This window comes from Physella acuta, unplaced genomic scaffold (assembly GCF_028476545.2).
Source record: "Physella acuta isolate Inbredline_101_S28 unplaced genomic scaffold, ASM2847654v3 ptg000210l, whole genome shotgun sequence".
Lineage (NCBI taxonomy): Eukaryota > Metazoa > Mollusca > Gastropoda > Physidae > Physella > Physella acuta.
The window spans coordinates 223,239-237,323 of NW_026731729.1; the positions used below are offsets into that span (position 1 = coordinate 223,239).

The 14,085-nt window shown below is 35.4% G+C and overlaps 1 protein-coding gene and 1 long non-coding RNA gene across 3 annotated transcripts; one reads left to right on the top strand and one right to left on the bottom strand.

The window, feature by feature from the left end:
• Positions 1-566: 566 nt before the first annotated feature.
• LOC131937457 (uncharacterized) lies at positions 567-5,899 on the bottom strand. Its single transcript, XM_059294912.1, has 3 exons — positions 5,778-5,899; positions 4,346-4,421; positions 567-1,568 (listed from the first exon to the last, which is right to left on the bottom strand). The coding sequence occupies exons 2-3, from the start codon at positions 4,412-4,414 to the stop codon at positions 909-911; spliced, it is 729 nt and encodes a 242-aa protein (XP_059150895.1). The 5' UTR covers positions 4,415-4,421; positions 5,778-5,899; the 3' UTR covers positions 567-908.
• Positions 5,900-10,660: 4,761 nt separating this feature from the next.
• LOC131937428 (uncharacterized) lies at positions 10,661-13,584 on the top strand. 2 transcript variants are annotated; one of them, XR_009386225.1, is made up of 5 exons: positions 10,661-11,042; positions 11,584-11,727; positions 12,315-12,427; positions 12,715-12,772; positions 13,011-13,584. It is a non-coding gene; the product is annotated as an uncharacterized LOC131937428 (long non-coding RNA). The 2 variants fall into 2 exon arrangements; XR_009386224.1 differs by lacking the exon at positions 10,661-11,042 and having other exon boundaries at positions 11,454-11,727.
• Positions 13,585-14,085: the final 501 nt, after the last annotated feature.

Genomic DNA, 14,085 nt, shown 5'->3' on the forward strand with positions numbered 1-14,085 from the left:
CTAATGACGTCACTTGTTTTCAACCGTTTACAATCCCCCCCCCCCCCCCCGCCACCCCTCCACGATTGTGTAAGAAAAAGATCTCTTAACATCATCAAATAGCAGCAGTTAGGAGATATTTGTGTCAGTATTAAGCCAACCCCATCGTCACACATCAGCTCCCCACCCCACGCCGCACATCGTCACACATCAGCTCCCCCACCTACTCCATCACGCCACACATCGTCACAAATGTTAAACCCCCTTATCCTTGTTGCTCGACCGCTAAAAAGTCACTAAAGTCAGTATATTAAAAAAATATTTATAAACAAAGTTATGTTAACTTCAAAATATGCAGTGTACATATAAACGTTAAACATAAATATGTCACGCGCTAGATTTCAAGTCTGAACAATATATACATATATATATATATATATATATATATATATATATATATATATATATATATATATATATATATACATATATATATATATATATATATATATATACATATATATATATATATATATATATATATGTGTGTGTGTGTATGTATAAATATATGTATGTATGTATTGTTTCTAATGATGTTAAATTTATAGGAGAACCAAAATTGGACAATTTAGGTAAGGTGGTAAAAAGAAAATTCAATATAAAGTACTGGGAACTATTTTGTTGTTATAAATATGAATGCGAACAAATACACGAAAATCGCGGTGTAATCTGCTAAGTCTGGTGCATGATGTTGTTGATTCTTCCATCTAATTTTGCTTCAGTCCGTTGTCTGTATGTTGGGTTATGGTTGGTTGTTGTAGAGCTTTGTTCGGTAGTTGTGGGTTTTGTTTGGTAGTTGCGGCGGGATCTTGTTCTTTAAATCAGAACGAGGCTGGAGTTGCGTGAAGTGTCAAGGACGGACGCAGCGTTTAACCATAACGAGGCAGCGTGATTTCCGAGGACGACGAAGTCCTCCCCTGGGCACTGGCGGGTTCTTTGTTTGATGGGTTTAGAAATAGAACAGCCGGCATCCGGCCGATTCGCGCGGTGCCCAGGTTCCGCCGCTTGAAGACCGGCAGGACGAGCCGGCTGGAGGTATCCCGGTCAAAACTCCCCGAGCTGATCAGCTTCAACAGGAAGTCGCTACTAGTGACGTCATCCAGCGGCTTCACGCGCTCCACCAGGTCTGTTTCAATCCCCGTGACGTCACTGTCACGTTTCGTACGGGCGGGGCTATCGCGGCTGGACTGGGCTGGGTCCGAGCGACCGAAGCGGACAAACGAATGAAAACTTCTCTTGTCCAGTTTTCTCGCGCCGGTTGCTTTGGCCTCGTCGCCGGACCGGCCGAACCGGACGAAACTGTGTGTCGGGTTGTACCGTTTGCCGAAGCGGACAAAGTTGTGGTGCTTGACCGGCAGCCTTTTGGACACGTCCCTCAGCCGCTTCATCTCCTCCTCCATCTGCTTCTCCTCGAGAAACTTGAAGGCGTTCAGGATGTCCGTCCACACTTCAGCCAGGTTGGCCTCAGAGTCTTCAGCGTCCTCGCTGATCTCGTCCAGTAGATCGTCAATGTCGGCTGTGTCCAGTATCTGCAGAAATAATGGGCTCTTTATAGCACGATAAATTAATGGGCTCTTTATAGCACGATAAAATAATGGGCTCTTTATAGCACGATAAAATAGTGGGCTCTTTATAGCACGATAAAATAATGGGCTCTTTATAGCACAATAAAATAATGGGCTCTTTATAGCACGATAAAATAATGGGCTCTTTATAGCACGATAAAATAGTGGGCTCTTTATAGCACGATAAAATAATGGGCTCTTTATAGCACGATACAATAATGGGCTCTTTATAGCACGATACAATAATGGGCTCTTTATAGCACGATAAAATAATGGGCTCTTTATAGCACGATAAAATAATGGGCTCTTTATAGCACGATAACATAATGGGCTCTTTATAGCACGATAACATAATGGGCTCTTTATAGCACGATAAAATAGTTGGCTCTTTATAGCACGATAAAATAATGGGCTCTTTTTAGCACGATAAAATAATGGGCTCTTTTATTTTATACAAGAAAAATAGTGGTTTCTTTTACAGCGCATAAAATAATGGGCTCTTATATAGCACGATAAAATAATGGGCACTTTTATAGCACAACAAAAAATTATTTTTAAACATTAACTTAAATTTAAATAAATTTGAACATATTTTAATATCATTTTGCGTTAGTTCTTTTTTTTTTGTCTAAACAAAAATAAAATAAAATATGTCGGCCTATCAACAAGTAACAAAAAAAATAATTATATTTCAATAATAAATATTATATATATATATATATATATATATATATATATATATATATATATATATATATATATACATATATATATATATATATATGTCTGTGTGTGTGTGTGTGTGTTAAAATAAAAGACATAGTAATAAAAGCCTATTACCCTAACAAATACATACATATAGATCTACAGATATCTTTATATGTATGCACATGTAGGCCTATGTTTGTGTACATAATATAATACTGAAAGTAATGTAAAAAGAAGAGCTGTAAGCTCCTAGAGTTGAGGTTTGTTGTGATAGCGCTATAAGCTCCTAGAGTTGAGGTTTGTTGTGACAGCGCAATAAGCTCCTAGAGTTGAGGTTTGTTGTGATAGCTATATAAGCTCCTAGAGTTGAGGTTTGTTGTGATAGCTATATAAGCTCCTAGAGTTGAGGTTTGTTGTGATAGCGCTATAAGCTCCTAGAGTTGAGGTTTGTTGTGATAGAGCTATAAGCTCCTAGAGTTGAGGTTTGTTGTGATAGCGCTATAAGCTCCTAGAGTTGAGGTTTGTTGTGATAGAGCTATAAGCTCCTAGAGTTGAGGTTTGTTGTGATAGCGCTATAAGCTCCTAGAGCTGAGGTTTGTTGTGATAGAGCTATAAGCTCCTAGAGTTGAGGTTTGTTGTGATAGTGCTGTGAGAGAACGGAGATTGTTATCAAGCAGCATTCGACATCACGTGACCTGGTGTCGTGTTATCGATCCCATTCCATCCCATAACCTTCCATGGCAAACTTACCTCATCTGTCATCTGATGGCAAACTTACCTCATCTGATGACAAACTTACCTCATCTGTCATCTGATGGCAAACTTACCTCATCTGTCATCTGATGGCAAACTTACCTCATCTGATGGCAAATTTACCTCATCTGATGGCAAACTTACCTCATCTGTCATCTGATGGCAAACTTACCTCATCTAATGACAAACTTACCTCATCTGTCATCTGATGGCAAACTTACCTCATCTGTCATCTGATGGCAAACTTACCTCATCTGTCATCTGATGGCAAATTTACCTCATCTGTCATCTGATGGCAAACTTACCTCATCTGTCATCTGATGGCAAACTTACCTCATCTGTCATCTGATGGCAAACTTACCTCATCTGTCATCTGATGTTAAACTTACCTCATCTGTCATCTGATGGCAAACTTACCTCATCTGTCATCTGATGGCAAACTTACCTCATCTGTCATCTGATGGCAAACTTACCTCATCTGTCATCTGATTGCAAACTTACCTCATCTGTCATCTGATGGCAAACTTACCTCATCTGTCATCTGATGGCAAACTTACCTCATCTGATGACAAACTTACCTCATCTGTCATCTGATGGCAAACTTACCTCATCTGATGGCAAACTTACCTCATCTGTCATCTGATGGCAAACTTACCTCATCTGTCATCTGATGGCAAACTTACCTCATCTGTCATCTGATGGCAAACTTACCTCATCTGTCATCTGATGGCAAACTTACCTCATCTGTCATCTGATGGCAAACTTACCTCATCTGATGGCAAACTTACGTCATCTGTCATCTGATGACAAACTTACCTCATCTGTCATCTGATGGCAAACTTACCTCATCTGATGGCAAACGTTTACCTCATCTGTCATCTGATGGCAAACTTACCTCATCTGATGGCAAACTTACGTCATCTGTCATCTGATGACAAACTTACCTCATCTGTCATCTGATGGCAAACTTACCTCATCTGTCATCTGATGGCAAACTTACCTCATCTGTCATCTGATGGCAAACTTACCTCATCTGATGGCAAACTTACGTCATCTGTCATCTGATGACAAACTTACCTCATCTGTCATCTGATGGCAAACTTACCTCATCTGATGGCAAACTTACCTCATCTGTCATCTGATGGCAAACTTACCTCATCTGTCATCTGATGGCAAACTTACCTCATCTGTCATCTGATGGCAAACTTACCTCATCTGTCATCTGATGGCAAACTTACCTCATCTGATGGCAAATTTACCTCATCTGATGGCAAACTTACCTCATCTGTCATCTGATGTGACAGCGTCCAGCAAGAGGCCACCAATACAACAAGCGTCCACCTCATCATCTTCTTACTGAAATAGAACAATTGTGGTCTATTAGAACAATTGTGGTGTACTAGAACAATTGTATTGTAATAGAACAATTGTGGTGTACTAGAACAATTGTATTGTAATAGAACAATTGTGTTGTAATTGAACAATTGTGTTGTAATAGAACAAACAATTGTGTTGTAATATAATAGAACAATTGTGTTGTAATAGAACAATTGTGTTGTAATAGAACAATTGTGTTGTAATAGAACAATTGTGTTGTAAGACTCTAACACTGAATTGATGAGTGACACATACATCTATCATAAACTCTTGACACTAATGGCATTTTTGTATTGAAAGCAAGATAATTTTTATACTCTACTAATAAAACAAAAATGCTGATGAAAATAAATTATTCACAGAAAAAAGCAGTCCATTAAATGAATTAATAAAGGCAGACAAACTTATTTCATTACTAATCAAATAGATTAAGTAAGTAAATCAGTACACAGACTAATTAAATGCATTGCGAACTTTAGCTGAAAGGAAAAGATAATAAATCAGGTTGTCTTTGTGTTTTGTTGGTATAGAACCTTGCCCATAACTAGAACGGTTAGCAACGATGGATGACATGAAATAATGCCCACTCCCTGGGGAGGAGCTGGCTAAGTTGTTATTGTGGGGACGGGCCTTAGGGGGATAATGTTGTCTCATAGTTAACTGCAGTGACGTCAGTTAGTGAATGTTGTCTCATAGTTAACTGTAGTGACGTCAGATAATGTTGTCTCATAGTTAACTGCAGTGACGTCAACACAATAAAGTGTCTAAATCTTTACTGCTGTCCGTGTCAACAAGTTAGTTACGTAATTTTAAAAATATTTTCTGCATGGTTTTAAATTGTCGCGGGTTATTTTTTAACACGGCTTGTAAAAAAACAAAACGCAAACCACAGCATAGTGACTCGAAGAACTTGTAAGTCGGTTAGTAGACTCACTACACATTATTATTAACTTGATATAATGTATTGAAAAATATTTTTTTAAAATCTTTATAATAATAAGCTTTTAAATACGCTGAAAATAATAAAATACAACAAACTTGCTTGATATAAATTCCATTGTTATCTCTGCTTTTGTTACTAAATTTAGACATTTTTAAGATTAAATATATTTTAATGACTAAAAGTATATTAAATTCCATAAAAAAATTAGATATCCTTGCATTTTCATTTGAAGAAGAACTTATCTGGAAAGTTTGGTCTGCTGCACTAGAAGGGGTTAAAATTGAGTGACAATATTTGCCACAACCCACAAACAAAAAAATTCCAGACTTAGTGAACAAAATAAAAGCTTATAGCTATACAAACTAATGTTAATATTTAAGCAGAGCGTTTACCTTGTGTGATTATTGAAAACTAATCTTCCTTTATTAATTTTCGAATCTGTTAAACTACTAATCTTTAACAAAATTTTAAAATATTTTTGATTCGATTCATCTTTTTCACACGTCCACGTTTTTAAAATATTAAATCAAATCTTTATTTGCCAGATAAAATTGTCAAAAATAAAATAAAAGACATGAGTTTTCTGAATGAAATCAAACAGTTGACCATGTTGACACAAAAAGAATCGTGAAGATGTTTGTCCACCAGTAGCTGGGGACACATGAACGCCTTGTGGAAGAACCGGCTACAAGTATGGCAGTTATTAGGTTTCGATCTGTGAATCAACAGGCAGCAACAGGGGATCAACATTAGCTGAGTGTCAGAGGTGGGGGCACTGGGAGGGTGCCTGTCAGAAGTCTGCAGGCTCCAGTCAACAGGTTACACAAGATTTCAGTTTAGATCATTAGCGAGCTGATTTACAAGTTATAAGTGTACATTGAGTACATTAATTAGCGAGATGCTTTAGAAGTTATAAACGCAAAATGGTTACATTAATTAACGCGTTTTTTTACAAGTTATAAATGAAGGGCTCAGTGGAAAAAGTACTTAAGTGTATTTTGAGAGTTTTGAGAAAAATGAGTGCAAAGTTTTTAAATTGAAGCTGAAATACCAAAACAGCTGATGCAAAGTATTCGAATTAAGCTACTTCGGTACTTTTTCCATGGGCCAAATTTACAGGGATGGTTAAGGATAGGTGATCAAATAATATACCGGTCTTAACTCATTTTTGAAAAAAAGTAACTTAAGTACTTTTTCCACTGAGCCCTTCAAATGTACTTTCATTACATTAATTAGCGAGAGGCTTTAGAAGTTATAAGTGTACATTGATTACATTAATGAGCTAGGTGCTTTAGAAGTTATAAATGTACATTCATTACATTAATTAGCGAGCTGTTACGCGAAATACTTGAAACAAAACTTTCTTTTTAAAAATAAATTATTCCCTAGTCAACTTAAATAAAACCACTGAATTCGTTTGGAGAGTCACGTATGGCCCAGTGACATTTGTTTACTGACCACACAGACATTCAGTAATGAATGTTACGTAATGTCAGGATTATAAATATTTATAACCGAGTACAGACGTGGTACCCAGTAAGTAACAATTTAGATGAGTCATCAGATGAGTAACATCTCAAAACGTATTTCACTACACTAGATGCATCAAGATGACGTTTACGTGAAGTTCAATGAAATGATGTGCTAGAGGGAGGGTAGTTTGGGTACTTAATGAACAAGCTAAATCAGCTAAAAATATTAACACATCAAATATTGTTCATTTGGTCTACAGTAGCTAGTATCGTAAAAAAACATCGAGAATCTTTTAACAAACATCATTTTCCTAGCACTGATTTTCTTTTGTTTTCACGTTGATCTTGACCGTTTTAAACATTTATTAGCCTGTTATTCAGTATAGCCAAGTTTATCGTTGTGTGCCATGTTCTGCTAGGGGTGCCCTGTTTAATGTGTTTAGAAATTAGTGGCGACGCCTATGGCTGTGTGTATAGAAACTGGGACCTCCGTAGAGTCTTATGGGCTGATACGGGCGTGGCTTGACTGGTATACGATGGGTGGGTGACATGAACACCACGACAGTGGGGACACCGCGTGAGTGGGTCGAGTAACTCACAGCCGGGGGTTTGATCCTGCGTGAGTACATGTCAGATAGTCGGATGTCATGAGGGTATAGGTACATGTCAGGGGGGTGTAGCTGGATGTCAGGTGGGTGAAGTTATATGTCAGGTGGGTATAGGTAGATGTCAGGTGGGCATAAGCAGATGTTAATAATAATAATATTCTTCTAAATTATTATTATTATTAATAATATTATTATTATGTATACTAAATTATGTATTATTACGGTAACAACAGTAAGCACAGAGGCTTTCTTTGATATTGGCCGTTATAAAAAAAAAATATTAACAACATTTTAATGAAATAGCAATTAAAAATGAAAGACTGGAAGTAAAATAGCATTTAAAATGTAGAAAAAAAGAAATAACATTACATAGATATAATGCATAATGGAATAGAATGAGAATAGAATAGATGAATAAGGAAATTTGTGATGGTTCAGTTTATAAGGTCACTAAATCGGTTTTATTTTTAATTTTTAAAAAAGTATGTAATTTCAGTTACAGATTTTTTTTTAAATTAGGAAGATTGTTTCACATCTTAGCACCAGAGTAGGCGAAGCTTTGTCTTTGGAAAAAAAATTTTTTATGTGAGACGGGTAAACTAAGACGAGGATTTAATTTTGTGTTGTAAGAAAATAGGTCCATTGGACTTGGATGTGGCTGTTGTTTCATCGGGAAGATGATATCCAGTTTAACCTTAAACAAAGCTCAAGTTAAACCCACTCCCTCTTCCTACAAAAAATATTTTAACTAATAAAAAAATATCGCAGGGCTAGCTGTGCCCACGCGAAAAATATAACACATTTAATAAAGCGCCTTGAAATTATTTTAATCCGAGCGTAAATTAAAATATTAACTAATCTTATAAATTGCTCTGTGACTATGCTTTATAAACCACATAATAAAAAAATAAACGTACAATGGCGTCAAACAAATTTAAATTCGTATAGAATAAAACTAATGCTACTTTCATGACACCAACATTATTCAATAACAAAAACAGCTAATGTATCTAACAGCACATTAAACCAACTCACTGCGCCTGTTTTCACCTTTCAAAAATCCCAGCGGAAACTCGGACTGGATAAAATTACTCCGCTTTATAACATAGTGCCTCTCAGTCATTAATGAACTATTTGTTTTTATCCCACGCTTAATAAATAGCCGCTTCCTGATTAATGACACATTAATTAATAAATCACAGGGGAGCGAACTCAATGTCTTTTTGATGTACTTTATTTTGTTGACTCGTACGAGTGAGGACCCTTGTAGACAGTGTGTACATCGTCTTGAGAGAAGTGTGTACATTTGTACAGCACAGGCAATTGTACACAACTCACTGAACACTAGCTGCCCAGTTATCCGACCTGTCACAACAATCCGACTTATCATTAGAAATGTTGGCCCACACTTTGTTGGCCCACACTTTGTTGGCCCACCCTTTGTTGGCCCACACTTTGTTGGCCCACACTTTGTTGGCCCACACTTTGAAAGTGTTGGTCCACACTTTGTTGGCCCACACTTTGTTGGTAAACACTTTGCTGGGCCACACTTTGTTGGCCCACACTTTGTTGGCCCACACTTTAAAAGTGTTGGTCCACACTTTGTTGGCCCACACTTTGTTGGTCAACACTTTGCTGGGCCACACTTTGTTGGCCCACACTTTGTTTGCCCACACTTTGAAAGTGTTGGTCCACACTTTGTTGGCCCACACTTTGTTGGTCAACACTTTGCTGGGCCACACTTTGTTGGCCCACACTTTGTTTGCCCACACTTTGAAAGTGTTGGTCCACACTTTGTTGGTCCACACTTTGTTGGCCCACACTTGAAAGTGTTGGTCCACACTTTGTTGGCCCACACTTTGTTGGCCCACACTTTGTTGGCCCACACTTTGAAAGTGTTGGTCCACACTTTGTTGGCCCAAACTTTGACCGACATTTTTGGCCACACTCTGTGTTGACCCCCTCCCCCCCCTGAAGACACATCTAACTTAAGTGCCATTTAAACTGTTGCTGATGTCCAGATTAGCCGCTGACGGTTCCAAAAATATCTCGTCCATTTCTACTTTAGTTCAATGATTTTGTCATCATAATAAACATTTCTTAATGACGACACTTCAATGTACTTTATCAAATTCAACCATCAAATTAAAACCAAATTAAATTGTAATTAGTTTTTTTACTTTTTTTTTCACACACTTCATTTTCAAAGTTTAAATATGCACATACACACTTATATATATGTGTGTGTATATATATATATATATATATATATATATATATATATATATATATATATATATATATATATATATATATATATATATATATGTGTGTGTGTGTGTGTGTGTGTGTGTGTGTACATTTATGCGCTTATTTATATACAAACATATAAATATACATTTATATATTTATGTAATCGATTGTAATTTGGTCCCGGGTTAATGAAGGATTAACAGAAGATGGCTGACGTGTCCCAGCTGTCACGTGATCAAACAAGGACCTAAATCGTCTGCTCCACTTGTATCAACACGCCCCGGGGCGGGCTGATCCCTTCCTCCCGCGTGCTGCCATTTATTGGACCCGACTAATTATGACCCGACTAATTAAGAAGTAAATTATGGTCTCTGTCACAATGCAATAAAAACCTGTAATGTTGACCACACACCATTAATATTTCCTTCCTGCCGGCCGATCCAGCGAGTCCACGATTAGCTGTAGAACAGCTCATGCTAAATCTGGTCCTTGTTTTGTTTTGTGCACTCTATCGTTGCACTGTTTTCTTGGCCAGATTTTTGTCTCACGTATGGGTGTGGGGGGAGAGGGGCAATGACGTCATAATCTAGAGTGGGTGAATAAGTCGGGTGTGTGGGAATAAGTGGGGTGTGTGGGAATAAGTGGGTGTGTGGGAATAAGTCGGGTGTGTGGGAATAAGTGGGGTGTGTGGGAATAAGTGGGGTGTATGGGAATAAATGGGGTGTGTGGGAATAAGTGGGGTGTGTGGGAATAAGTAGGGTGTGTGGGAATAAGTGGGGTGCGTGGGAATAAGTGGGGTTAGCTTCAGACTTTTTGTGACGATGTGTATGCGAGGAAGGGGTTAATTGGGCTTTAGAAATGAAGTAGTTCGTAACCGTTGCAGAGAGAGACAGAGAGAGAGAGAGAGAGAGAGAGCACCCCATGCGAATGGCTATCTCTGTATCTGTCAATGATCGGATCACTGAGTAACTAATAGATATACGGTCACTTCCTGTGTGGATCAGCCGACAAACTCAATGATAATTGCTCCGACTTTTGAATCTATAAATAGAATAACAAAAGGAAGGAAACGAAATTTTAAACTGATTTCCGCCATTACAAAAATAACATGAAACCTACAGTTCACGACACATCGCATAGGAATTTAAAATAAATATTAGGCCTATAGGTTTAATACATATTTCTTAGAATATAGAAATTTAGATCTAGTGTTCTGGTTAGTAGTTATTTCATGTTTATTAGAATATAGTCTAGATTCTAGAATCTAATCATACGGCTGCATAAAAAGAAAACCCATCTGCCATCTAGATCTAGAGAAGCGGAGGTAAGAAGGTTAAATTAGTAATTTACATGATTTTTATTGTAGTTTCACTGTTTGTTAGGCCCAATTATTAAATCTTTAGATCAGAGGTCAAGCTTGATCATGTGTGGTATCTATTGTGGTGCATTGGAATGAAAAGCCCACATACTTAAATATAGAATCTAGTAGGCCTATACTATAACTGTACTGCCCTATACTTTAAATTTGTTACCACAAGAAAAAAGCCTATTTACTATTATTAGTTATAATTAAATTAAATTGAAATATTTGTTTATCTTTATAGTTTATAGTGAATGCATGCTAATGAGCATTATTCAAGCTGCTGTTATATTTAGGCTTATAGGCCTATATACTCTATAGCTTAGGCTATATACTATAGACTTTATATTATATACCAATATTGTGCATAAAACTTAAAGCATGTAAGCATACACAATAATAATTATCATTAGACCTATAGTAACTAAGACTCATACTATTTAGTACTACTTTAATACTACCTTTAAACTATTAGGCATAATGAAATAATGATTAATAATTTCAGTGTTTTCCGCACTCAAGAGGAAGGAGGTTGCAGGGAACTTAGAGACTAATCTTTGCCAACATACTGGATTTCTGGTGATGACAATAGGAGCAAATAGTATGCGGCTCAGTTAATACTAAAAACAATTGATTTTAGTAATTAGTGGTAAGCTCTTTTTTAAAATAATATATTATAGCATGGTATCGCAAAGGTTCAGGTTGTCCGATAAATGATAATTAGAGTCAGGTTTAGGACTATAGTTTAATGCTTGGTTAGTAATATGCATCAAGTTGGGAAAGACATAGAAATGGAAATACATAGAATTTAATGTGTTCATTCGCAAACGTTACTATTTAAAAATTTTTAGGCCTGCTATTTATTGCTGAATAATAAAATCACTATACTTATCCACTATATTATGTTTAAATAAAGTGAGTTTAGATCAGTCGAGTAAATAAATTTAATAGCAAGACATAACTAAAATTTACAATGAATATATATATATATATATATATATATATATATATATATATATATATATATATATATATATATATATATATATATATATATATATATATATATTGCTATTTTATAAAAGTATGTAAATCACAGAACAAACATTACTTTGTATTTTGTCTACAACTTAACAAAAATGCTACTACTTTGATGGATTGCACTAAATAGGGGTTAGCTTTAATTTAATAATTTGTGAGATATTCTTGCTAATCTATGTGTAAATTGCTTTTCAGGACTATGAGTGTGTGTTTGGTCATCCAGATTTCATAACTACAACTGATGTTCAATTACAAGGGATATTAATCAGTCTCCGTGGACTATACACTGTGCCTAGTTTCATCCTCAGGTAACTGTACTATAGGCATAACCCATTTTTTAAAGTAATTATTATAGCAAGAGATAGCATTATATGTTAAAATAAATATAATGGATTTTAATCCAAAATATTTTATTAATTATTGTCTTTTCTTAAATTCTAATAAATCAGTGAGTTGTACAACATAGAGGGTATTATATTTGAATGATAATTGAAACACATATTGTTATAGAGCTCAAAACTATGTACTTATCTAATATAATTAATATACTGAAACAGTTTTATTGAAGCATATTATTTCATATTTTACCACACAGAGACTGATGTGTAAGCTTAAAGTAAAGACATCAAATCAAAGTATCAGCTATCAAGAGGGTAAATATTGATAGTCTACTTCATTAATCTTCAATATGAATGAACACAATTTTAAATCTATAATATTTGCTGATAATGTTTGTTTCTTGTTATTCATCATGTTCAGTGCTTTATCTTTTCAAAGTAATTAGTTATAGTAAAGAAATAGTAGAGATAGTAATATAAATTTGTAATGTATTTCTCTTGCTAGTTCCACAAAAGAATATTTCAAAATATTTTGTCTTTATTTCATTTACAGAAGAACATTCAAAATCATATTGTGATACACAAATCAAGCAAGTCTATAACCAGCAATATGATACAGGCCAAGAAAAAGCTGGATATTTGATTGGAAGGGTGGCACAAAAAAGATGGGTTATCACTAGGGAAACAAGCTCGGAATACAGTTCACTGTTGGGACATCAAGCCAAATACTTCTAAACTTATTTGAATCATTTTTGCTGTTTATTATAATTCATCCAATTGTCTTATTAAATATATAAATTTATATATATACACAATTCCTAATATAGAATTTCTAAAAATGTTTTATTATAATATTTAAAAATGAAACAAACATGTTCCCAGAACACAGCCACATAATTTCAACATGTTCCCAGAACACACAAAATGTCAACATGTTCCATGAACTCACAAAATGGCAACATGTTCCCAGAACACAGCCAAATAATGGCAACATGTTCCCAGAACACAGCCAAACAATGTCAACATGTTCCATGAACTCACAAAATGGCAACATGTTCCCAGAACACACAAAATGTCATTATGTGCCCAGAACACACAAAATGGCAACATGTTCCCAGAACACACAAAATGGCAACATGTGTCGAGAACACAAAAAATGACAACATGTGCTGTTAACAATACTTCACTTTTTCCTTAACAATTTTACAAGCAGGTAATGAAGCCATAAATCTTTACTGTGGATATAGCCAATAAATAGGGTAACCTTCACTTTATGCAATTTGTAGCTTTCAATGCCTGTCCCATGCATAGTATTTAGCCTAGTGTTTTGGGCCTTGCTTCATTTACTCAATAAATTATATAGGCATGAGAATTTTCATTTTAATCTGCAAAAGCTACATTCTGTACATTATTATTTTCAAACTACATCATATATTTTTCTCCTCTCTGATAAAAAATATTCCTCATATTGTTTGTGTCAAGTATTTTATTTTTATCTATGCAATGCTATATTCCTATTTTATAATAATTACTTTTATACAAATTCTTTTGAAAACTGTTCTTTATTGATTTGTATCATTTTCTTTATTTCTGAAAAATAAAACTTTGTTTGGGAATCCTTTTTTTGT

Bases quoted from the DNA above. Each gene is read 5' to 3' on its own strand.
- LOC131937457 (XM_059294912.1), bottom strand. From the start codon at position 4,414: ATGATGAGGTGGACGCTTGTTGTATTGGTGGCCTCTTGCTGGACGCTG. The intron at 1,569-4,345 runs GTAAGTTTGCCA...TTATTTCTGCAG, and splicing joins CACATCAGATGACAGATGAG to ATACTGGACACAGCCGACAT.